A 27,432-nucleotide genomic window follows, 5' to 3' on the forward strand; every position below is an offset into this window, starting at 1 on the left:
AGTCTGAATGGTGGGGTCTGTAACCACTGCTAGTCTGAATGGTGGGGTCTGTAACCACTGCAAGTCTGAATGGTGGGGTCTGTAACCACTGCAAGAAGTTTATTTCTGGTAAAGGCGGCAACACATCCAACCTCTCAAAACATTTGCTACTGTCACATAAAATCAGAGTACATGAATTTACAGTCTTCAAGCCCATGTTGTCAAACGTGTTTTTCATTGTTTGTTCAGTACTAAAAGGTCGAAGTCCCACAATTAATTGTAATATTCGTTTGACATGTTAACTATATCATAAAGCACTTCAATGTTTCCCTTATGCAACATGAAAGTATCACGATATGTATCGGTCGAGTATCGGTATCGTTCAGTGGTATCGGTATCCAGTGTTTCCCCTAGGATGGAGTCATAGCAGCGGTGCTAAGGCACGTGGGCCCAGCATAATGTGAGCGCGGAGCGCGTGGAATTTTTTAGTGTGTGCAAAGTGCGCCCCGCCAATTTGTTTCTATGTGTCTGCCAGCACAAGAAAGGCTCTTGAGGCCTAGTACCAGGCCCGGTTCTAGCCAATTTGCTGCCCTAGGCGAGATTTTAGGCGAGATTATATACAAATAGTGGCGCTGCGCCGCCGCTATTTGTATATAGGGGAAACACTGGTATCGTAAAAAAGTCAACGATATGCGTCGTGGGCTCAGGCGTGTGTGGTTGAATAGAACACGGTCCTACTTGTGTCTTTGTGTTGGATCTATTACTCTATCTGGTATATACTTGTGTATGCCCTTGTTTGTATGTGTGGAAGTGTGGAAGTGTTTGAGTGCCTCGATGTGTGTGCCAGCTGTTGTAAAGTCGTCTTTAAACCCCCTGGAGATCCCTTCATGGCTGAGTCCTGTCACTTCTAAAGGCAGTTTCTCCACCAGAGACATGAATAGAGATGTGCGTTTATGCATTTTATTATTAGACAGGCGATGTGCATGGGACTGGGCTGCCTCTGTGGTGTGAGAACATCTTCATAGGCTATTGTATGTGTTGTCACATTAGGTGCTCCCACGCCATTGAAATGTGACAGTGCAAACTAAAGATAAGCCGCAGAATTAGAAGAAAGGGAAAACATTTTTATGCCAGGAGAATGTTGATGTGTCCACTAACGTGTGTGTTGTGTCCTCCCTTCCTGCAGGTGGTGGTACAGGCATCCAGCAGACCGTTCTCCATGAGGAGCAGTAGAAGATGCCGGCTCTGCCAGCACTGCTGCTGTCAATACACTTCCTCTTCCTCCTGCTAGTCACCATGCCGCCACGCTCCCTCGGTCAGACCCCTGTGCTCTCCTCCGTCCGCATGGGTGAGCCGTCCCTCCATCCTCACTACATGAAAAAAAAATTCTCAACATACTTTTCCTGGTTGGTTTTTGGGCTCTTTAGGTGACTCAAAGTGAGTTTTGCCACTTTGGTCAGAACATCAAGAAATAAAATGACTCTCAAAGGCCAAAAGTGCAGTAATAATATACTTTCTGGTGTCCAATCTCGTTATACGGAATTAGATATTTCACCATGCAAGTGATCCATGATACAATCTTATTAGAATAACTACTTTTTCATCTACTAGGCAAGGCAAGGCAAGTTTATTTATATAGCACCTTTCAACACAAGGCAATTCAAAGTGCTTTACAAAAAATTAAAGACATTAAGAAAATGGCATTTAAAATCAGTCATTAAAAAGCAAAGATAATAAAATAAACATTAAAAGAAAAAATACATGAATAAAAGTTACAGTGATAAAAGTTACAGTGCAGTTTAAGATGTGAATAGTTCAATTAAAAGCAGCGACAAAAAGAAAAGTCTTCAGCCTGGATTTAAAAGTAGTCAGAGTTGCAGCGGACCTGCAGGTTTCTGGGAGTTTGTTCCAGATATTTGGAGCATAATAACTGAACGCTGCTTCTCCGTGTTTAGTTCTGACTCTGGGGACAGAAAGCTGACCAGTCCCTGAAGACCTGAGAGATCTGGATGGTTCATAATTTAGCAGTAGGTCAGAAATGTATTATATGCAGGTGTGAGAATAAAAGTAGATTTTCTCCAAAGAAAGGCTCCATCATGAGTAGCAGTCTGATACCTTCGCTGAGCTTCAGTCTGCAATGTTCAAAACAACAGATAGAGCCAGAAATCTAGGTGTAGTCATGGACTCTGACCTGAGTTTCAACAGTCACATTAAAACAGTTACTAAATCAGCCTACTATCACCTAAAGAATATATCTAGGATTAAAAGACTAATGCCACAGCAGGATTTGTAAAAACTTGTCCATGCTTTTATCTTCAGTAGACTCGACTACTGCAATGGTGTCTTCACAGGTCTCACTAAAAAATATATTAGAAAGCTGCAGCTAATTCAGAACGCCGCTGCTCGAGTCCTCACTAACACTAAGAAAGTGGATCACATCACTCCTGTTCTGAAGTCTTTACACTGGCTTCCTGTGTGTCAAAGAATAGATTTCAAAATACTGCTGCTGGTTTATAAAGCACTGAATGGTTTAGGCCCAAAATACATTTCTGACCTCCTGCTAAATTATGAACCATCCAGATCTCTCAGGTCTTCAGGGACTGGTCAGCTTTCTGTCCCCAGAGTCAGAACTAAACATGGAGAAGCAGCGTTCAGTTATTATGCTCCAAATATCTGGAACAAACTCCCAGAAACCTGCAGGTCCGCTGCAACTCTGACTACTTTCAAATCCAGGCTGAAGACTTTTCTTTTTGCCGCTGCTTTTAATTAAACTATTTACATCTTAAACTGCACTGTAACTTTTATCCATGTATTTTTTCTTTTAATGTTTATTTTATTAGCTTTTCTTTTTAATGACTGATTTTAAATGCCATTTTCTTAATGTCTTTCGTTTTTTGTAAAGCACTTTGAATTGCCTTGTGTTGAAAAGTGCTATATAAATAAACTTGCCTTGCCTTGCCTTCAACAACACTCATATGTGATTTTATACATTTCAATTGGTTTCCTCATACAGATGTAAGAGTATTCGAAAAATAGGGTTGCCATGATATCAGATTTTCACTTTGCAGTAATTGTGGCTTCAATCATTTTCAACAACTATATTTCCACATGTCTATAGGGAATAAAAAAGAGGAATAATTTTCAATCCTAAAAATGAGTCTACCTCTTTGTTCGTTTTGAGAAATACACAGTTTGTCAGTGGATGAATTATACAAAAAATATAATGTAGGAAAATGGATAGAGAGTCTGTACCCATAACTGTAGAAAAATGTACAAAAATATTTGTAAAATAAAATGATTCAAGAAGCACTTGGGTATTAAACAATGTTAATATATGTGTCATTTTAACATCATATACATTTTTTATTTTTACATATTATGGCTACAGTCAATGCCAGTTCAGGGCAACACCCCTTACTTCGAAATATTACATTTTCTATAAGAAGTAAAGATTTGAGTCTGACCAAAATAACACATTGTCCTGCCAAAATGATCTAAACACATCATAGACTAAAGGACTTGAGCTTACAACCTAATAAGGCTGTCCAGCAACATCATCTCTGACCCAAACCATGTTCTGAACAGCGAATATGAACTGCTAGCATCTAATCGGAGATACAGGGTCCCACGATTCAAAAAAGTCAGACTGTATCCTCACAGTAAATACAGAGCTGAATCCCAGATCAAATGCACGCTATAAAGGGTCAGTGACATTTTTTTCTCTCAGTGATTGTGATGTTAAATGTTTGTTGTTTGTTTTTCATGTATTGTGTCTTGATATTTGTCTACGTTGATGTTACACATGGAGCTGCTGTGATGCAAGTCAAATATCAGACTTGATCTGATCAATAAAGTATTATCGTATCGTAAGACATCAATAAAAGCACAACAATCAATATATACAAAATAACAGTCACTTCAATATCTTTGGGAAATGTACATTAGTGCACTGAAGTGGTAGCAGGACATTTTGGGAAATACACTTCTTTGCTTTCTGGCGGAGAGACAGATGAAAAGACCTTCACACTTCGAAATATATAATTTTGTGTAAGAAGTCAATATCTTTGTCTGACCAAATAACACATTGGCCTGCCGAAATTATCCAAACACATCATATACTAAAGGACTTGAACTTTGTAGCAACTAAATAACAACTACACACACTGAACTGGTAGTATGAGATTTTGGGAAATACACTTATATGCTTTCTGGCAGAGCGACCGATGAAAGACCTTCACACTCCTCTCCTTCTTCTCCGCCTCTCTAGCGGCGATCCTGGATGACCAGTCTGTGTGTGGGCGGGGGGAGCGGCTGGCGCTGTCCCTGGCCCGAGAGAACATCAACAGCGCCATGGAGGGTCCGGCCCGCGCCCGGGTGGAGGTGGACATATACGAACTGCAAAAAGACTCCCAGTACGACACTACTGACACCAGTGAGTGGCGCCGACGCATGCCAAAGAAAACCAGTAGAGCGGAAACATCCAGGGCGATACTGACTGATAAAGTCCTGCTTAATCTATGACAGTCCAGCAGGGCATAATTAGCCCAGGCAGAAAGTGACCACGAAAAATACCAGTAGTTATTATTATTAATATGAACTTTTAATATTTATAGTGACTGGCTAAGAGTAGAAAAGCAGTCTACTGCAGTTTTGATCCCACTTAAAAAGGCTGATGATATTTTCAAAAAAGGTAATTACATTTCCGAAAAAAAGCTGCTTTTTTATGAGCAAATGATGTCCGGATAGTTAAAACACCCCCACTTTCGTGTGATTAGCAACCAGTAAGGGCGTTCACTGATTAGTTTACACATCATTGGAGACCAGTAATGGGCCAGTAAGCCTGTCTCATTAAAAACAGTGGACCAGTGCCCTGCAGTAACAGCTGGCTCTGCCTACTGTGCAGGACACGGCAACAACAAATCATCAAACACTAACACAGATCAGCAGCACAGACCAGCAGAAAGCAGCAGCAGCACAAAGGGCCGCTCCATGACACTTGTATTGATACACAGATTTAAAACAGAATATTTGGAGAGTGTAAAGACTGAAGAAGTGCTGCTGAATCCAGCCACTGAGCTGACAACAGGCTCCCTGCTCCCCGACCCTGCCACGAGCTACTGGCAACATGTCTGTGTGCTGAAGATGGGGTGTGTACATCTGTGCATGCTTGAGTTGTGTGTGTGTGTGTGTGTGTGTGTGTGTGTGTGTGTGTGTGTGTGTGTGTGTGTGTGTGTGTGTGTGTGTGTGTGTGTGTGTGTGTGCCCTTGACCGATGGGCAGGAGACTTTGACAGGCTTGTTTGCTTTCGGCTTATTTTGGCCTCTGGATCAGAGAGCTCATCATCTTACAGCTACGGCTGTCTGAGGCACACACACACACACATACACACCCAATCATGCACATTTTCACACACATTTTTACACACACACACAATCATGCACATTTACACATGCATGCACACACATCCCTATCTTCAGACACAAATGCACATTCACACAGTGTGGGCGCCGCACACACACAGAGGCACTGGCAGCGACTGAGGACGACTAATTGGGATGAATTAAAATACCAACCAAATATACCAGCAATAAAAAGAGCTTTATTACTATAAGAATAACGCAGTTAACTCCGCAGACTCATTTCTTCTGGATCTCTGAAAGCTGTTTTTTTTTTAGGTGGGTAGACAAAAAACAGTAATAAAAACTCATTAGACTAAAAGATACTGTGCAAAACAAGTTAGACTGTTTCGCAGGGGGTAAATAAGCTTCCACCAATCAGAGGGTTCGATCCCACCCCCTGCAGTAAACATGTCGAAGTGTCCTTGAGCAAGCTGTCCAGCCCCTTAGCGCTCCTCGGCATGTCTACAAAATGTCAGCTTTAAAGCATCAGCTACATTACCATTTATTTAATATTAGCTTTATGGTAAATTATGAATGTATCCTTTTTTAGGAAGACTGGTCAATGGTAGCAAAATATGCTTATTGCTTTCTTGCTGAGAGTTAGATGAGACCACTCTGAAGGCTTCATACGACTGACTAACTACAGTCTGCAGCCGGTTAGCTTAGTTTAGCTTCATATTTATCGTACAGTCTTGAGACATGAGTCTTCTCCTCTGACTCCTGGCAGGAAAGTGAATAAGCGTATTGATCAGTTACAGAGACTGCTAAATTAGTCAAGTGTAAGACAGATGATGACCACAACTGTCCTGTAACTAACTTTGAATCATTAATGTATATGTTCAGCATAATGGAGACGATTTAAAAAGCATCAAGTTTTTGACCTTAGCTGATCTTTGTCAGGATTTCAAAGAAGAGAGAGTACCGAGCCTTGCCTTTTAATACATTATTTCAGAGGGTTGTGCTTATTGGGTGATTAGGGTATTAACTGTGAGACTATGAGAGTCATTCAGAACTTTTATAAGCTAAATTGAAAGTTCATAACCAGAAAATAAAGGATTTTTACTTTTACTTAAGATCCCCCTACAGAGTGTACTTCCGCAAATATCACTAATCTTCTTGAGGTCAACACAAAAGCCATTCAAACATCACAATATTGACAATGAAATAAAATAATTTTTAAAATCAGAGTAAGGGAATAGATGGCATGGCAACCTCCTAAAAAAATCATAGGAAGAATATATTTTTTTACGTTGATAAGATGTATTAAACAAAAAGATAATTTCTTCCCATTAAGATGGGAATATGGACATAGTGGATACTTGTTGTCATGGAGGTTTTGGAGAGTGAAATGTATGCTTGAACTGCATCAATAGAGATTGTTAGATTGAGCCTCTCCTGAGCAAAGTACTTGTTGTAATAAACAAAAGTGTAAAATCGTTTCCCGCCTCCCCCACATCGATGTCTTCGTGCAAATAATTATGCAAACCGGCATTTGTTATTCGAAGGCGACCATCAGTCCGTTACGATTGTTCTAATGCCAGAGATATAATAACATTCAAAATTAATGATTCAAAATCATTCAAATCAATAAAACAACTGTCTTAACAAGTGAATAATCGCAGCAGGCAACCCTGGCCTGCCCTGCTGTCGTCCCCGGAGCATTCATCTCAACATGAATCTGATTATAATGAGACAGATCGTGCTGCTACAATAGAAGCAGTGCTTAAAGTGAAATACTAATGCAACTTCTGAGTTTTTTGCTGCATTTTGAATGTCCCCTCTTCTCCCCTGACTGCAGCTGTGTTACTGTATGCCAACTGCAAGCTGCCATCCAACTGTAGCAGAGGGGAATGTGTCTGCATATTCAATGTGTATTTCCCCCCTTCTTCCCTTTCAGTGTGTCAGATTCTACCCAAAGGCGTCGTCTCTGTGATAGGTCCCGCCTCCAGCCCCGCCTCCGGCTCTACTGTCAGTCATATATGTGGAGAGAAGGAGGTGAGTGTGGAGGATTAACACACACAGATTTCATGTAAACATACAGACAACTAGTTATTCTTCCTTTCTGACACACTACCCCTCCTACCCACACACACACGTCATGATGAATGTCTCTAAAGATTAGTTTTCCTCGCATTTCTTCTCATATAATTAACCAACTGCTTTCTCCCCGTAGCCTTTTATCTTTAAGGTGCCTCTTCCATCTATCTATCCTTTATTTTTCTCCCTCTGTAGCCTTCACTAATGGATGGTTCTTATTCACAGTTTTTTCCTGCTCGAGTGTTAGAAGGGGAGTTAATCACGACACATTTGCCTTCCTTAATGTTCCTCTCTCCTCTCTTCCAGATCCCTCATGTAAAGATCGGTCCGGAGGAAACTCCCCGCTTGCCGTACCTGCGATTCGCCTCTGTCACGCTGTACCCTAGCAACGAGGACCTGAGTCTGGCCATAGGATCCATCTTACGCTCGTTCAGTTACCCATCAGCCAGCCTGGTGTGTGCCAAGGCTGAGTGTGAGTACACGTAGTTCCCCTTCTATTGTTATCAAATCTAATCAAGTTTTATTTATAAAGCACATTTAAAAACGATTTTTCATCGAGCCAAAGTGCTGTACATGTAATAAAAGCACACTACAATAACATAAGACAAAGAAATAGAAAAGACAACAATTTACAACGACAAAACACAGAGAAATGTCAGGTGTCATGCTCAGCTCTGACTAGAAGGCCAGAGAGAGTGTTGCACAGTACTTTATGTGCGACTGCATAGCTGTGTTTGTTGTTTAGGTGGGTGTAAGTGCATCAATTGTGTTCCAGCTATACCGACTATATATCTGTGTGGTTTTTAACGTGTGTGCGTGCAAATGCCTCTGTGGGAGTGTTGGCACATTCACACTGTTTGGGCGGATATGACTGTTTTGCATGGTGGGACACTCATTTTGACAGTCTGGTCATGAAGTTCTGTCTGTGGTCCGAGATCACAACACGGCTCCTGCTGCTGCTCTTCTATTTTTTTTCAATGCTCTTGCACACTGTCTCTTATTCACCTCAGCAGGTTTTTCGGCCAAAGCAATTTAATAAATATTCGTGTTTGAAATGCTTTCTAGTATTGGAAGAACTTAGGGGACATTTGATTTAACTTGCCAGACACTCAGAGAGCTTTAACATCACTGGGGATTTGGGGCTTAGTCACTAGCCCTCTTCATTTTCATTTTGAAAGAGTGCGTTATTGATTTATTATGCACTGCCCCAGCGAGAGTAGAGGGAATGAAAGGGCTTGGTCCGACGGTGGCTGTAGTATTTAAACAAAGCTCGAAAATAATGTATGCAGTAGGTCAGTAGGAGGTGAAAAATACTAATTTCTTCCACTGAATAGTCATCTGACATTATGTGTGTGAGTGAAACTGAGCTGTTGTGCAGCTGTTAGCGTCTCGCACAAGCCGAGGAAAACCTTGCAAGAGTGAAGGGCAATTACATAAAGAATTAGTGGGGCCATTGAAGTCTGTGAACACCTGTCACTACAGTGAGAAAAGGGTCGATTTTGACAAACCAAAATGTGGTTGTGACTTGTCATTTTATTGAACTGAAATGGCTTCAGACGTCTTTTTCTCAGGTTTGATCATCAGTTAAACGTTTAGAAGCAACAGATAGCATCATAGTTACATGATGCATAGTTGTAGCGTCCGGGGTCAGAAGATGCAGCTTTCACCGGTGCAGAGACGGAGGGATGTGAGTGTGTAATATATTTGGCTTGAAGGTGATCTTTACAAGGTTATCACACTCACAGACTCTGACCCACTTGGCCGCTATCTATCGCCATGGAGCTGGTTGCCATGGCTGCAGAATAGGTGCTAACTGCCACTCAACAGACTTGTTCCACACTGTGAACGAATGTGTGGGTGTGTGTGGTGCGGTATGTGTGTGTGTTTGATGTTTTTCATGCTTTTACTTTGTCTGTACTGGCGCCTGTGTGTGTGTGTGTGTGTGTGTGTGTGTGTGTGTGTGTGTGTGTGTGTTGCCCCTGAGTGTACTGTTTGCCCGTACATGTGTGTGAGGGGTTTGGGGGTATTTGCATGGGTGTGTGTACGGCTCTGTGCTCAACATCAGACAATGTTTACAACCAGTCCACTTGTTTTATTCATCGTGTTTACCCCTGTGTTGAGCGCAGTGTTCAAGTGAAGCAGACATTCTCTCTTTTTTGTCAGTGAGGCGAGAAATGTGTAAAGTCCTGCATTTCATTGACACCCACCAATGCGCGCTCTATAATTAAGTAACGTAATTAGAAATTGGTCACTTTTGCAACAACATGTTAATTGCTTTAATCACATATCCCTCCCTTTCAGCCGTGTGTGTAGAATAGATATTAAGTTAGAAGAGAGGAGATTTTAGGTCATTTTTATACATATCGTACTCTCGCTATTCCTGGGTCACAATGCGTTATCTGAACCTAATTCCATTATGCAGTTTTCATGAGATGAATGAGGTTACGGACGGCGACGCGAAGTGCCAGGAGGAGGAGACGATGGTGGCGTAAAAAAGGCGAGATGGATAAAGACAGAGAGGTAACTGGAGCACAGGGCAGGGAACAGAGAGATAGAGAAGTTAGGGCTTATGTGTGAGAGGGAGAATATGTGAAGGAAGGAGGGGTGGAGAGGAAGCTGTAAAGTGCATTGATTTTTCCCCTCCTTCTCCAAACTAATTAAAGTTTTGGCCTGGTTCAGTGATTACCCCACTGCTTACAGAGGCTTTCTCCTGCTGAAGGGCTCTGTGCACCACCTCTCCTCCCCTCCTTCTCCCCTTCCCCTCCGTCCCCCAGATGCCTGCCCCTCCACTTATTTACATAGCTAGGGGTGCCTTATTATGGAATTACAATTAGGAAGCACCAGGGCTGACTTCCTGGTAAAGGCTCATTCCACACCCAATGTCAAGTGAGTCTTGACTTGGTACTACTCAAATCGCTTCAAGTGTGAGAATAGTCTCAAGTGCTGTATTTTCGGTCTTTCTGCTCCTGCAGTTCTGCTTCTGTTTCCGTCCATCTGCTCGCCAGATGTTCGCAGAATCCATAAAGAAATCTCCAGTTTTAGTTTTATATTTTATTTGAAGCTTTTTGAACAACATTTCTGATAGTACATACATCACTCAAAAGAACTGAAGAGCATCATTGATGGATGGGATAGAAGACACAAAGTGAATTACAAAGCACTCAAAGATCGCATACCTCTGCCAAGTCTGCACAACTCTCCTGATTTATTATTCTATTAATAGACAATGTTTAAAAATGTGTCATACTGATTGTTTGATGGCTCACATAAATTTTGGAGGATACCTAAAAATCCTCTCTGGGGATATTAGGGCTTTGTAAAGAGATTAATTTCAGGTGAGTCAGACTCATAAGCACTGAGTTATAGTTTTATTTTGTCATGTTGGTTTGGTGCCATACAAGCTTTAATGTCATGAGCTTATCGTCCTGTTGCACAATGCTTTTAAATGCTTATGTAAAACCTAGAAGTTGTTTATAATTCGGAGACAGTAAAACGAATGCAATTTACACTAATGTGATGTGAAAACTTGATGCCACAGATTACATTGAATGAACTTCAAAGCAAGCGGCATTTTGTTAAGAAAGTTAGGTTGTTTCCACTCATTTATTCACGTTAAATAATACTACATTTTATTAGAAAAAGAAAAAATCAAATGTACATTTTCTGACAGGAAAAAGGAAACGTGTGAGCCTTGGTTTATGGTTCCTAACCTTAATAAATAACAAAGCAAAACCGTAACTCTACCAAAAATATTCAGTAGTAAATAACTTTTGATTTTGAAAACCATATCTGTGAAGTAAAAACTTCTTTGCAGCAATGTTGAGCCAATCATCAAATGAGGGAAACTGGATTCGCCTGTCAATACACTGATATTTATTGAGAGACAGACGGCCGGAGAGATCACAGTATAATACAGTTCTCATGTAAGATACCAGCCAACTCTGAAGACAAAAGCGCCAAGAACACATCTATACATGAAGAAGAGGAGGGCCCTAAAACACGCAGGTTTTCCTTTAATGCATGCCAGATGTCGAGACAAAGACTCGTTGTATTGCAAACCCACATGAGCCAAGCTTCTCCCCGACAAGACATCAGATGACCTCTTGACCTGTGTCTTCCTGAGAAGCTATGGATCACATTACAGGCAGGAATACACTTTAACCATTAAACAGATTCCCGAGGACAAGTCACTAAACTCTATATACTTTAACAAGACTAAAATATTCCTTTACAATATCCACACATAAATTATCAAAAGCATAGTATTTTCATTTCTCAGAACAAGGAGGGGAGATGTAAATATTTGAAAGCTTGTCCAAATATTTACGGATCAAACTTGGTTAACTAGATTGGACAAAACTGGGATAATTGACTTTAAAGAGGAAAAACATGTGAGGATCCTCGGGTTTGATGCGTCAGTTTCCTGTAAAATAAATGTGACCATAAAATAATCTTAATACGCTCCAACAGTTCAAACAGTTAGCATTTAAGAGACATACATTTATTTAATTTTTTTAATGTATTATTTGTTTACCCTACTGTTTAGTTTTCCTTATCTTCAGTACATGAGACTTTTCCTCACAGGACAATGACTTTATGTTTTGAAACTAATTGAATCCTTTGATTGAATTCACTTAATTTGTATTTAAAAGTATTTAATTTTAGTGTCTTCATTCGGGATTGTTGATTAGCTTCTTTCCTCCCTTGCATATTCTGTTATTGTTCTGCTCATCTGTAGCTTTGTCTTTGTCAGTGTGTCAGTGGGAGGAGGGATGAGAACAAGCCAAGATGGTGGAAATCTGTCTTGGTGTAAATGGATGTTTTCTGAAAGATTGATTTAGCTGCAAAGGAACATTTGAGCAGTTTAAAGCTAAATTACATTACGTGTCATTTGTTAGACGCTTTTATCCAAACATACATACATTCAGTACTGTGGACAATCCCCACAGGAGCCATTTGGGGTGACGTGTCTTGCCCAGGGACACAACGACATGCTGACTGCAGTGGGACTCGAACTCGCCACCCCCTGATTCGAAGTCCATCACACTATCCACTGAGCCACAGCCTTCCTAAATGTGTAGTGCTTTATAAATGGTTACATTGTGGCGCTTTCTCCACAGCACAAACTCATCAGTTGTTTACCTTCCCGTTGCTTCACTCTTCTACAAAATCTTTCAAGTGTATTTTAAGATAACCCGCTATGCAAACCCACTGAATCCAGAAGCACCTTGGTGGAGGTCATAATAGATGGTAAGTCTGTCTGAGAGAAACAGCGAATGCAGACATACGCTAGTGTCTGTATTAAATGATGTTTCATTTCCTGGGGATTTAGACAAACCATCCATCATGCTTTGCAAAATGACACATATATGACCAGCTGGGAATAAATCAAGATTCTCTCCGGTCCTGCAAAGCTTACATTTTGGAAATATGAGTTGTGTCTACTGATACAGACATTGATATGCAGCTCACCGGTGCTTTGGCTTTGCCTCAGGCCTGCTGAGATTGGAGGAACTGGTCCGCCGCTTCCTCATCTCCCGGGAGACGCTGTCAATCAGGATGCTGGATGACAACCTGGACCCTACGCCGCTGCTGAAGGAGATCCGTGACGACAAAGTGGCCACCATCATCATTGATGCAAACGCTTCCGTCTCCTATCTCATCCTCAAGAAGGTCAGTCCTCAAACATCAGTACCTTCTACATACGTGCAGGGTATGCATTTGTAAACAGTACACACACAGTTAAAGGTCTCCTATTATGCAAAATCCACTTGTTCAGGTCTCTTCTTCATCAACATGTGTCCCCTCTTCTTCATGTCTCTTCTACATCAACATGTGTCCCCTCTTCTTCATGTCTCTTCTACATCAACATGTGTCCCCTCTTCTTCATGTCTCTTCTTCATCAACATGTGTCCCCCTCTTCTTCATGTCTCTTCTTCATCAAACATGTGTCCCCTCTTCTTCATGTCTCTTCTTCATCAACATGTGTCCCCTCTTCTTCATGTCTCTTCTTCATCAACATGTGTCCCCTCTTCTTCATGTCTCTTCTCATCAACATGTGTCCCCTCTTCTTCATGTCTCTTCTACATCAACATGTGTCCCCTCTTCTTCATGTCTCTTCTTCATCAACATGTGTCCCCTCTTCTTCATGTCTCTTCTACTTCATCAACATGTGTCCCCTCTTCTTCATGTCTCTTCTACATCAACATGTGTCCCCTCTTCTTCATGTCTCTTCTACATCAACATGTGTCCCCTCTTCTTCATGTCTCTTCTACATCAACATGTGTCCTCATCTTCTTCATGTCTCTTCTTCATCAACATGTGTCCCCTCTTCTTCATGTCTCTTCTACATCAACATGTGTCCCCTCTTCTTCATGCTCTTCTTCATCAACATGTGTCCCCCCTTCTTCATGTCTCTTCTTCATCAACATGTGTCCCCTCTTCTTCATGCCTCTTCTACATCAACATGTGTCCCCTCTTCTTCATGTCTCTTCTTCATCAACATGTGTCCCCTCTTCTTCATGTCTCTTCTTCATCAACATGTGTCCCCTCTTCTTCATGTCTCTTCTTCATCAACATGTGTCCCCTCTTCTTCATGTCTCTTCTTCATCAACATGTGTCCCCTCTTCTTCATGTCTCTTCTACATCAACATGTGTCCCCTCTTCTTCATGTCTCTTCTTCATCAACATGTGTCCCCTCTTCTTTATGTCTCTTCTACATCAACATGTGTCCTCTCTTCTTCATGTCTCTTCTTCATCAACATGTGTCCCCTCTTCTTCATGTCTCTTCTACATCAACATGTGTCCCCCCTTCTTCATGTCTCTTCTTCATCAACATGTGTCCCCTCTTCTTCATGTCTCTTCTACATCAACATGTGTCCCCTCTTCTTCATGTCTCTTCTTCATCAACATGTGTCCCCTCTTCTTCATGTCTCTTCTACATCAACATGTGTCCCCTCTTCTTCATGTCTCTTCTACATCAACATGTGTCCCCTCTTCTTCATGTCTCTTCTACATCAACATGTGTCCCCTCTTCTTCATGTCTCTTCTACATCAACATGTGTCCCCTCTTCTTCATGTCTCTTCTTCATCAACATTGGTCCCCTCTTCTTCATGTCTCTTCTACATCAACATGTGTCCCCTCTTCTTCATGTCTCTTCTCTTCTTCATCAACATGTGTCCCCTCTTCTTCATGTCTCTTCTTCATCAACATGTGTCCCCTCTTCTTCATGTCTCTTCTTCATCAACATGTGTCCCCTCTTCTTCATGTCTCTTCTTCATCAACATGTGTCCCCCTCTTCTTCATGTCTCTTCTTCATCAACATGTGTCCCCTCTTCTTCATGTCTCTTCTTCATCAACATGTGTCCCCTCTTCTTCATGTCTCTTCTTCATCAACATGTGTCCCCTCTTCTTCATGTCTCTTCTACATCAACATGTGTCCCCTCTTCTTCAGTCTCTTCTTCATCAACATGTGTCCCCTCTTCTTCATGTCTCTTCTTCAATCAACATGTGTCCCCTCTTCTTCATGTCTCTTCTTCATCAACATGTGTCCCCTCTTCTTCATGTCTCTTCTACATCAACATGTGTCCCCTCTTCTTCATGTCTCTTCTTCATCAACATGTGTCCCCTCTTCTTCATATCTCTTCTTCATCAACATGTGTCCCCTCTTCTTCATGTCTCTTCTTCATCAACATGTGTCCCCTCTTCTTCATGTCTCTTCTACATCAACATGTGTCCCCTCTTCTTCATGTCTCTTCTTCATCAACATGTGTCCCCTCTTCTTCATGTCTCTTCTACAAGCAACATGTGTCCCTCTTCTTCATGTCTCTTCTACATCAACATGTGTCCCCTCTTCTTCATGTCTCTTCTACATCAACATGTGTCCCTCTTCTTCATGTCTCTTCTACATCAACATGTGTCCCCTCTTCTTCATGTCTCTTCTACACCAACATGTGTCCCCTCTTCTTCATGTCTCTTCTACATCAACATGTGTCCCCTCTTCTTCATGTCTCTTCTACATCAACATGTGTCCCCTCTTCTTCATGTCTCTTCTACATCAACATGTGTCCCCTCTTCTTCATGTCTCTTCTACATCAACATGTGTCCCCTCTTCTTCATGTCTCTTCTACATCAACATGTGGTCCCCTCTTCTTCATGTCTCTTCTACATCAACATATGTCCCCTCTTCTTCATGTCTCTTCTTCATCAGCATGTGTCCCCTCTTCTCCATGTCTCTTCTACATCAACATGTGTCCCCTCTTCTTCATGTCTCTTCTACATCAACATGTGTCCCCTCTTCTTCATGTCTCTTCTTCATCACCATGTGTCTCCTCTTCTTCATGTCTCTTCTACATCAACATGTGTCCCCTCTTCTTTATGTCTCTTCTACATCAACATGTGTCCCCTCTTCTTCATGTCTCTTCTTCATCACCATGTGTCTCCTCTTCTTCATGTCTCTTCCACATCAAGATGTGTCCCCTCTTCTTCATGTCTCTTCTACATCAACATGTGTCCCCTCTTCTTCATGTCTCTTCTACATCAACATGTGTCCCCTCTTCTTCATGTCTCTTCTACATCAACATGTGTCCCCTCTTCTTCATGTCTCTTCTACATCAACATGTGTCCCCTCTGTGGAAAGAGACTCTGAAAGTTTCAGGAACAAAGATTCTCTCTCTTTTTGTCCTGATCCATTTCTATAAAAACCTGTCTGAAAACGAGCTGATCAGATTTTGGCCACTTTGTGATGTCATAACGATGTTTTGGCTTGTGTAACCATTAGCCAATCAGCAACCAAGGTAACCCCCCCCCCCCCCCCCTTATCACCTGAATCTCCTCCTAGAGCACCATTGTGTTCTTTGTAACCAAATCTCTCTCAGAGGGGCGTGGGGAGGGGCTCCTTATTTTCATCTCAAGTAACAGACAGAGAATCAGCACTTTGGAAACAGGGCTGAAACAGAGGGGATTATGGGTAATGCTGCAATGATCTGTTTGGTGATTGGAGCCAAACACTTCAGAGACCTATAATATATTGATGAAAAAGAGTATAATAGGGGACCTTTAAGCTCAGGGATTTGCATTTTCCTACCTATTCGGGAAATTCATGTTCATGCAGAGCTTATCATCTGTATACACACAACTCTCTCAAAGGCTGCATGTTTTTACCTTCCCTGCCCTCCAGGGCTGCATTGGGAACAAATATGTATGTCTGCCAGCTGCAATCACTTGCGCTCTTAAGAAAATACATGACGAAAGAACATCTTTGGCTGGGACACGGCGCTGATGTTACCCCGGCTCGTTCTGATTCATAGTAGGGCCTGTAGTGCCGGTAGCCAGCGCAGTGAGTCACAGTTTGAATGTGTATGGAATGTTTTCACCGGGCACATCGGAGCGGCTGCCCGCCCTCGGCGAAATGTCCGAGTGTTAGCCTGATGATGTAAAACTGTGATTAACGTATGCTCCCTCTCCTCCCAACATTCCCTCCTACTTTCCCCCAAACTGTCTCCATTGCTTCAATAACTCTTTGCCATCTCTCCCTTCATCAATCTTCCCTCATCTTCAATGTTTTCTGTCTTTGGTTCACAGGCGTCAGAGCTGGGGATGACGACTGCATTTTACAAGTACATCCTCACCACAATGGTAAGAGCTTCCCAATTCTACCTCTCTTTGAATTTCTCCTTCCTTTCGTTATCCCCTCCTCCTCCTCCTCCTCCTCCTCCTCCTCCTCCTCCTCCTCCTCCTCTGTCCCCTTATGGGTGGTGTTACGGAAATTGTGAGATCAAATGTATTAACATTGTTCCTCTGATTAAGTCATAGCGTGGGAAGGGACCTTTTCAATGTGTGTGTAGAACAGATGTGTTTGGACTAGGGGGTTTTATGACATCCATTAGGAGATAGGATGAGGGGAAGGAAGTTAGGATAAGGTGTTATCTGTATCCCTTTTGCTCTGTGTAGGGTGTGAGTTTTGCACACAGTGCCAGGGGGTCTCAGCTGGCCTAACCAAATGTTGTTTGTAATGTAACTAAGCTTTGACGTCCTCCTATAAAGGAGAGCCTGTTTCACTCAGAACAGTACATGCTCTCTGGTGAGACGTCATACTTGCAAGTATAAAAGATCTTCGATACCTTTAATACGAATATTGTGTTGCTGTACGTTTGTTACCTCACTCATAATTCTCTCTAGACCACAGCTGATTTCAAAGCTGACAGTGGGCAACGCTGAGCATAGTGTGAGATAAAGGGAGAGGTGACAGAGAGAGGACATGAAGCTTCGGTGGAGGGAAGGAAAGGGAGAGATCTGAGAAAGGAACACCCTGTAAAAAGATGTGGAAGTGCAGAGGAGGATAGCAAAGAAAAAGGGGTCTGAGCCGGTGAAGGTGATGACAGATGTGATGCGCCCTTTCTTCTTCTTCTTCTACCTTCTCTGCGCTTCTGGTGTTTTTCATCTGCCTCTTTGATATGCTCCCCTCCCCTCCCACCATATTGAATTAATGTGTCACTTTATGCCGTGCGTGATCTCCACCTGATGTGCTTTAGAAGCCACGTCTTGTGTGTATATTTCTGTGAAGAACTACTGGAGTCATTTCCATCAACATCTCTCCCCCCCGTATCTCTGTTTTCCCATTTTCCTCTCTGTCTGTATGTTTTTGTTTTTCTCTCTCTCTCTCCATCAGAGATTAAATGTTGTCACCCCCTGTTGCCTCTGTTTCTTTATTCATCTCACTTTTCTTCGCACAGTGGGTTTCTTCTGCACTCAGATTCTGATACACTGTCAACATTGTCACTCACCTGAATGTTCTGTCTCTCTCTGCAAACACCCAGAAGAGTAATAAGCAATATCATCATCATTATATTAATGTACATAATATCTGTTTTTTTGTATTACTGCCACATTTTATTCAATGTTTTACTCCATTCTATTTCTGTTTAAATACTGCAATATTTTACTATATTTTTTAATGTTATTATAGTTTTCCTGAAATAGTTCTCTATCTGTGTTTTTACATTTTTGTTTTACTTTTATGTATGCACCATGACATCAAGTCAAATTCCTCGTACGTGTCAACCTACCCGGTAATAAACCTGTTTCTGATTCTAATAGTAATAATAATAATAATAGACGAGTAATAACCAATAACTATGATAATTTTCATGTGCAAAACATCCTTTATAGTATATCAAACGTTAATATGTTCACTTACCGATTTAAATGCTGCTCCGGATTGTTTAGCCATGGATGAGTACTTATTTCTCTTTATTAAAAAATATATATTTATAATGTGTGCTTTTTTTTCTATAATTACGTTAGCTATTCCTTGCCTTTTATCTGCTATATCTCTCTTGCTGTCACACTGTACATTTCCCTGCTTTGGGACTCACTCCCACAACCCATCAGAGACTGCACTGACCTCACCACCTTCTGTCAGGATTAGTGTGTTATGTCACGTATGTCTAGGTTTGGGTGTTTTGCTGTTCTCCCTGTCATGTTTTCCTCCTGGTTTATTGTCTGGTCCCTCTCTCTGTGTTTTCCCCCTGTCGTTAGTTTCCCTGGTGTGTCTAGTTGTCTGATTGTGTTCACCTGTTGCCCTTGTGTTTCTCCTCCTCTGCCCGGCTGTTTCTCATCTCGTGATTACCCCTCCCTGTATTTAGTCTTGTCTCTTGCTGTGTTCAGTGTTGGTTCGTCTTTTGTTTGTGAATGAGTTCACTGGTGAGAGTTCTGTTTTGTCCAAGTTATTTTTATTTTATCCTTGAAATAAAGGCTTTTTTCAGCGTTATCTGCATTTGGGTCCTGCTTGCTTCACTCACCGTAACACCTTCAAAAGAAACGTACAAAAAACTCACCTCTTCAAACTAACTTTTAATGTGTGATTGTTCAGAATCAGAATCAGAATACCTTTATTAGTCCCACAGAGGGGACATTTGCAGCGTTACAGCAGGAAAGAGCCACAGACAGCTTAGTGTTGCATATCTTACATGCGTTAAAAAAGTACTAAGTTATAATATAATAAACAGTATGCTAAAAAAAGATTAAAAGTTACATAAAGATTGTTGTTTTATTGCTTGATTTTAATGTGATGTATAATCCTTTTCCTTTTCACTACCTCTGTAAAGCAACTTTGAGCACCCGTAAAAGCGCTTACAAAATACATTTATTATTATAAAGGGATTCTGATTCCTCGTGTACCCAGGACTTCCCGCTCCTGAGACTGGATGACATAGTGGATGAGCAGTCCAACATCGTGGGTTTCTCCATGTTTAACACCACCCATCCCTTCTACTTGGAGTTCATCCGGAGCTTGAATCTCTCGTGGAGGGAGGGATGTGACCTGACGTACCCCGGGCCGGCGGTGAGTCTCACGGCGCTCTGCACTCATGCATGTGCACATTTAGGAGTCATTTTCAAAGCTTTGTTTGTGCGCCACATCAAATATTAAGCTACCTTATTCCTCACACTGATTCATGGAGCAGTTAAAGAGATGCAGCTAGTCTTTTGCTTGTACTTAATGGGTATTGATGTATCCATCTGTGTTTCCTCCCAGCTGGTTTGCCTCACATCTCTCCCCTCTCTCTCTCCTTCCCTGTTAAACATTCAATCATCTGAACCCGCACATCTCTTGACTCACGTCTCTCTTCGCTGGGTTTCCATCCCTCCCCCATTTTGCCTTTCTCACCCTTCGTAACTCTCTTGTTTCCTCTTCCACAGCTCTCGTCAGCGCTGATGTTTGATGCGGTGCATGTGGTGGTGGGGGCCGTGAGGGAATTGAACCGCAGTCAGGAAATCGGAGTGAAGCCGCTCAGCTGCTCCTCGCCTCAGATCTGGCAACACGGGACCAGTCTGATGAACTACCTGCGCATGGTAATCGCTCGATGTGTTGTAAAATCACAAATTACAAATTCACACGCATGCACACAATTACATCATGAGAAACATGGGTAAGAAAGGAGCACATGTAGTACGTCTTAGTTCAATGCAATTACATTGGTTTTTAGATGTCCACACTTGTTAGAAAATAGTGAAAATACCTTTTGATCTTTTCACGTCTTTCAAAATGTAATTGCAAATATTTTGATAATTTATTAATTTTGAGTCATTTTTCAAACAAAAAAGCCAAATCAGCTGGTTCTAGATTCTAAAATGGTATGTGATAGTAAACGATATTGGTTAAAGCAAAACTTTCGAAAAACCTTGGAGTCCAAAAGAATTGTGATTTTTAACGACATTTTTATACATTTAACCTGTTAAGCCCGAGAGGACCCTAATCCGGTTCCTGCGGGTATTTTTTTCGTCGTACCCATTTAACGGGAAGAAACTCAGCTAACTGACGATACGAACCATTTTTACCGAAACAAAACACAAGTCTCACAAGAAGCGTCTAAATGAGCCCTGAGCGAAAAAATGCTAACGCACAGAACTCAAGGTAAAAATACCCTTATTACTTATCGTAACTGCACATACTAGATATCTGATTAAAGCTGAGATTCCATAGATTTTATAGGTATCAGTATCATCACTGAGCGATCAGAACTCGCGACAGGGGAAGCAAACACAGACATCACAACACGTAGCTTTACGGAGCATTCACGGGAGATCGTCTCACCTTAGCTGTTATTCTGAAAAAAAGGTCGTGTTCAATGGCATTAAAACGATAAAAAACGCGGCTGAAGGTTAATCCATAGGTTAATCTAATGTGTCTGTCACTTTTAAATGATTCCTGATAATCCATCATTCAATTTTTATGTAAAAAACGGAGATTTCATATTAGTTGCTAATGAAAGCCACCAGAGTGTATCACAGCTTCCGGTTCCGGGGTATTCTGGCTGTGCAGCACTCATTCCCCAATGGGTAATGTTTAGATGGATTTGAGGAACTTCCCCTCGATTCTATTGGCTCTAACGGTTACAAAGAGGTGTCAATCATCAAAATCGAACGAGGGGGGCCAGAGATATGGAAAATGCACCCAAATGACCCCAGAAGTGTTTTTTTTTTTGTAAATCTCTCTAAAAAAGTAAAATGTCACTTGTTTTGCATCAATCTTGATACAGGGTACTTATTATATGTTATTGTTTGGATTCCTAAAGCTTTTATTCTACTATCCCATCATTCAAGGGTGGTTTTCACTATAAGTAATGTTTTTTTTTGGACGGACACTATAATTTAAATTTTTTTTACTATGTTCAATCTGAATTTACTTTAAAATAAAAAAAAGGATATTGATTCTGACTTTTCTACATCCAACTCACAGGTTTATCATTGCTTTGAGAAAAAATATTAGTCATTTACCCCTTTTTAGAAGTGAAGTTATAGTCATTTGTTCTGGGCATGTCATTTTCGAGCCTGAGACCTGGAAAACAGGTTAATAGAAAAGCCAATTGATTGATTTCTGTAAATTAAAAGGCAGATTAGTTGGTAATGAGGGTAATCATTTCCTTATCATCAGCAGCAGCAAAAAACACCAATATGTTTATATGACAGTGATATAAATCAGAGAAATACATCAACGAACTAGCAAATATTTTGACATTTTTACTTGAAAAATCACGCAAACCATTATCCCCAATCAGAGCTGTGGTGGATTAATTATCTCTTTATTGCCTTTATCATTATTCACTTCAGTACAGCTTCATTCTGTGTCATCTCACTTTGCATGTAACCTCTGTCTCTTGTTACTGTTTGTCATCTCCCGTCACCAGTCGTCTGTGCACTCGTCTCATTGACTACCTGTTGTCAAGGCAGCCCGAAACCCATCTCTCACTGCCTCCATCCCATCGCCTGACATCTGCCTTTGTTAGTCAACATCACGATGTGCTCCATCTTCAGCGCCGTGCCATTCATCACAGATCTCGCTAACAGTGCCAGCACCTGGGTTCTGGAGAGGAGAGTCTGTGAGGTGCCGTTCTGAGTCTTATTAGCGAGCTGTTGACTCTCTCTCTGAGCCTCGCTCACTCACTCTCTCCTAGTTGAGCCAAAACTGATCACCCCTGTCTGCTGCATCCTCACACACTTCCTCCGTCTCTATAGCGCCTTCTTGTTTCTCACCCTCTCTTTTCGCTGTAGATCGCACCTGTCGGCCTAATCGTGATAGATAGTGGGAAGAAACATATTTGGCTTTTTAAAGAAGATTGCCTGTTTCTTTTCCAGCATTTACAGTATTCTTATTGTTTCTACTAGGGCTGCAGGATTTGGAAAACTGTGAATATTTTTGACGTATATTGCAATTGCGATATTGGGACTTTCTCTGCGGCTTTACAATACTTAATTCAGAATGATATGTTCACATATTGTGCCTACTACTATGAGGATATTGCATGAGTGCATATATTTGATTAATATTGCAACAATAGTTTCTATTGTAGACATTTATCACAAGTCTCATTTAATATATATTTCACTGTAACTTTCTGCCTACGGTTGAATTTCTCACAGTTTAAATGCACGCCAAGCTACTCAATGTTATCAGACAGAAGGGTGTCGCTTTGACCATTGTCAGGTGATTATCATCGATCTTAGGTTTGTAATAGGTTTTGTTTGGTAACTATTTTTCTTTTTGTATTACTTTTAATATAGTATATTTTAATATTGTTTGCTTATCTGTATTATTGTGTTGCATTGTTGGAGAAGCCTGTGACCTAAGATTTTCAACGACATAATTACTAGTAGCTATGTTAGTTTGACAATAAAGAACCTTGAACCTAATAACCAACATTTCAATAGCCCTGTAATGTAACTTCCCGAGCTGAGACCTTCCCCTTTCCTTTGTCTTTTTCCTGTATTAAGTGCTTGCTGTTTTAAAAGGGTTTCTTTAGCACACATTGCTGCAGGGTTATCTGGCCATATTTATTAAATGACACAACTTTGGTTTAAACTTTTTGGATTTGTTCTTTCCTTACCAGAAGGTGATTAAGTGTGGAGTTTCCATTCTCTGTTTTAATCCTCCAATCTTTGTTTCTCCTCTTTTCTCCCGTCCTCTTTCGTGCTTTTTTACCTCGCTCTTTCTGTGGGCCAGGTGGAGTACGATGGTCTGACAGGGCGTGTGGAGTTCAACAGCAAAGGGCAGAGGACCAACTACACCCTGCGGATCCTGGAGAAGCACAGAGGAGGCCACAAAGAGGTCAGGAGTCACCTATTATCATACGGCAGAGGCTGTACGCCCCCAGGCTTTGGGTTAGCTACAGGTCACCCGTCTGAATCCACTGTGCCGGAGGCGCTGTTTAACACTGAGGTCAGCCTCATCGCAGGCTCCCCTGATAGTAGCCAAACATTTTACTTTGTGAAGTTACTGTGATGTGTGGCATCTGTCGGCACTGCAGTTTAACCTGCCATCCGATGTGCGTCATGTTGTAGCAGATACGTGACAACTGTTTTATCTGAAGGCTACTGAAATACATTCACTTCTTGCGTTTTAAAGCAGTTGTTTAGTATTTAAGTCTTATTAATAATAATAATAATAATAATGCATTACATTTTTTATTAGAGCGCTTTTACAGGTGCTCAAAGTGCTTTACAATTACACATTACACATATTAGACATGTAAGAGTCATTACTGTGGACATTACCCACAGGAGCAAATGCGGGTAAAGTGTCTTGCCCACGGACACAACGGCCTGACGCAGTGGCGGCCTCGGCGGGTTTCGAACTGGAGTTCACCAACGCCCCTTGATCTGATGATTAACGCTCTAACCACTGCGCCAAAAGTGTTTTTATGTTCTAGCTGATCTCATGCCAAGTGCTCTCTTTCTTGTTGTTTGTTTCTTGCATGTTGACTTGATGTTTTCTGATTTCAAAAGATACACAAATTACATTTTCATCACGGTTGGTTTATTTTCTTCCCGTGCCTACAAACTATGACATTCATTTGTAGGAATCAGCGTTAGTAATCGGCCTCAAGCTCAGAACAGAGTGGTAGATATTTCTACATCTCTCCTCATCTAATACTATGTACTATTTATATAGAGGCTTAATGGAGCTCAACTTTCTCGTGTTGTTATGATAGCGCTATTCTTCAGTAAGGAAATGTCCCTTAGTTGAAAGGATCTTTTCTATTCTCGATCCTTTGTATACATTGTTATCGTACATATACTGTATACATCAAGGATCAAAACAGAGTCAAATATCATTTGCATTGAGTTGCATTGGGAACAATAAACTATATTTATATCTACAGTGTTACGTTCCCAATTGGGCTAGGAGGACCAAAAGGACACGACACGACCAGATTGGAATTGGTATACGTTACCGGTGGTTTAATTGTTACTGCAAGTAAGTAAAATGATGTAGGCTACACAAACAGCTTGGCTCAACAACGGGTCAAGCTGTCACTATCCAACAAAAGGGGTCTCCAAAAGAGAGTTGCCCCGCTATACAAAAGGAAAGAAAATCTCACTTCTAAAGTGGAAACAAAACAATAAACAAAACAGACTGTGGAAGAACACAGCTGGTGCGGGTCTACAGGTGCTAATCACCTGGATCTACGCAATCCACACAAGAATGCTGATCTACAGGCGCTAACCACCTGGGTCTAAGCAATACACACAAGAATGCTGATCTACAGGCGCTAACCACCTGGGTCTAAGCAATACACAATAATGCTGATCTACAGGCGCTAACCACCTGGGTCTAAGCAATACTCACAAAATGCTGATCTACAGGCGCTAACCACCTGGGTCTAAGCAATACTCACAAAATGCTGATCTACAGGCGCTAACCACCTGGGTCTAAGCAATACTCACAAAATGCTGATCTACAGGCGCTAACCACCTGGGTCTAAGCAATACTCACAAAATGCTGATCTACAGGCGCTAACCACCTGGGTCTAAGCAATACACACAAGAATGCTGATCTACAGTCGCTAATCACCTGGGTCTAAGCAATACTCACAAAATGCTACAACACACTGCTAAGCAGTCGAGCGAAGCACACAACACACACTGCTAAGCAGTCTAACGAGGCACAGAAAACACACTGCTAACAGAATCACAGAACGAAGGCTTTGTCACAATGACAGGGTTGAGGCATCTGTCACACAATACAGAGCCTCCCGAATGGTGTCCGTGCCCAGCCTTTATACTCCTCCCCCGGATGACGTGGCAGAAGCGAGCAGGGATTGGGTGACGTCTGTCCAATCCCCGCGGATGTTGAGAGGTCGGGACGGCCAATGATAGCAGAGGAACTGCACAGCTCATTTACATCTACACACAACCAGAGTTAAGGGCACAAGGTAGCAGCGACTGTAACTTACAGCCTTACAGAGAAACTGCAGCACTGTGATCATATTCTGTTGTTATCTATTCCAAAAGGTCTGATCTAACTTGTATCAAAATGTTGTAACTACAGAGATTCTGAAAGAGGAGTTTTCTGTGCACTTCCATACAATCTGAGTTTTAAACTCACCCCTGGCCAGCTACATTCGGTGTGTCTCACATTTTAAAGCCAATAGCGAAACCTGAAGCCTCCAGTGCAGAGCGGACTGGAAATACAGACAGGAGAGTTTGCATTAGCAGGGTGAAAGTTTTGACAGCAAACACGGTGGTGTGCAGTCTTTGAATGTAAGCCGGACCCTGGAGCTTCTTTCCACCATCTACCAAAAAAACCTCACTTGATTTTATTCTTTGTTTCACAACCACTGACACGGTGTCAGCCACTGCCAGTTACAAGCTCACTTAGGTTCAACAACAAAGTGCACACATATTATTTTAATAATTACTCATTTCCAGCTCAGCACCTGTCCTCTTTTTGTGACAAGATAACAAATAACATAAACGGATAAAAGATTACACCCACAGTACCATTGTGATGATTCTGCTAGTTTCTGTGTTTAGTGCAGACTTCTCTGAAACTGGATCTGGCTGAGGCTCAAACATACGGATGAATGTCTCTGATGCTTTCTGTAGCCATCTTGGTGCACGCTGCTCTTTCACCAGTCACCCTAACACGAGGGCGGGGCGCCAGGCCTGTGATATAGATCCAGGATTTTCAAATGAGTAAGAAAGAGTACATGTGCTTCCAGGCCCTTTTCAGGGTTTAACTTTTTTATGGGAAAGACCAAATCATCAATATAAATCATAGTAGAGTATTTGTATGGAGTTAAACACGTCTTTAGATTAAAAACTACACATTTTGGGGACATAATTTGCTAATTTTCAGGTTCACATTTGTATTTAAAGCTTCTACTGTGACATGTTAACATGCATTAATGTTCAAAAAGCTCTATATTCTTCTCATGCTGCAGCACCTCTTCTGTCTGAAACCAGAGCCCAGTCTGCTCTGATTGGTTAGCTGGCCGGCTCTGTTGTGATGGGTCAACCTCTTAGAGATGTCCTACCCCGTGGCTTATCACGTACAATGTGTCGGAGCGCTATCCATTAGCAGCGCGAGTGTAACATAGTGATGTCATTATGTTACTGAAGTAAACAAAGGAGTCTAATGGAGGTATTTCAGGCAGGCGGGAGTGCATGGGAGATACACTTTTGGATTTAAGCCTTTGAGACCATTTACAAACCTATATAACACACTACATGAATGTGAAAACAACAGTGGCAATGACAGGATAATGGTAAACATTAAAACATAGTCTAACAATAACCCAATTAGTGTTGGTTGCAAAGCACAATCTATCTTACGTTTTTTAATAATAGCCACCTACTCGTACCAGACCAATTAAGGCTCTAGCAGCAAACCACCATGTGTACTGACAATAATGTGTTTTCTTGCTCAAGGCTTCGACCTTTCATTTGTTAAAGGAAAATAAATCCTTTTCATTACATTTCCTGGACCAGATCTCCCCTGTCTGTCTGTGCATCTATTTGATGTACTAGTTACATGCCACAACGCATTTGTTAAGGGTAGTTGGTCAATGTGGGGTACCAAAATATAATGTCGGCAGACCCAACCAACGAGGTGTAAAGAACAATTTCGGTGGCAATATTCTGTCTCTGCAGACTCCTCCAGTGAGCATTAGAAATAACGTTGAGGGAAGATAGATATCAAAACGCATTTCAAAGTCAAGATTAAATGAGGCATAAG

At 41.5% G+C, this 27,432-nt stretch overlaps 1 protein-coding gene across 1 annotated transcript in view; it reads left to right on the plus strand.

The window, feature by feature from the left end:
* Window positions 1-27,432, plus strand: part of grik5 (glutamate receptor, ionotropic, kainate 5) — a 123,342-nt gene that overhangs the window by 66,964 nt on the left and 28,946 nt on the right. The window contains 9 exon segments of the mRNA XM_034221594.1: window positions 1,166-1,327; window positions 4,247-4,411; window positions 7,275-7,372; window positions 7,721-7,886; window positions 12,909-13,087; window positions 16,998-17,051; window positions 19,600-19,758; window positions 20,115-20,267; window positions 23,416-23,520. Of these exon segments, the coding sequence (XP_034077485.1) occupies window positions 1,216-1,327; window positions 4,247-4,411; window positions 7,275-7,372; window positions 7,721-7,886; window positions 12,909-13,087; window positions 16,998-17,051; window positions 19,600-19,758; window positions 20,115-20,267; window positions 23,416-23,520 (1,191 nt within the window). The 5' untranslated portion in view covers window positions 1,166-1,215.

Source organism: Gymnodraco acuticeps, unplaced genomic scaffold, assembly GCF_902827175.1.
Source record: "Gymnodraco acuticeps unplaced genomic scaffold, fGymAcu1.1, whole genome shotgun sequence".
Lineage (NCBI taxonomy): Eukaryota > Metazoa > Chordata > Actinopteri > Perciformes > Bathydraconidae > Gymnodraco > Gymnodraco acuticeps.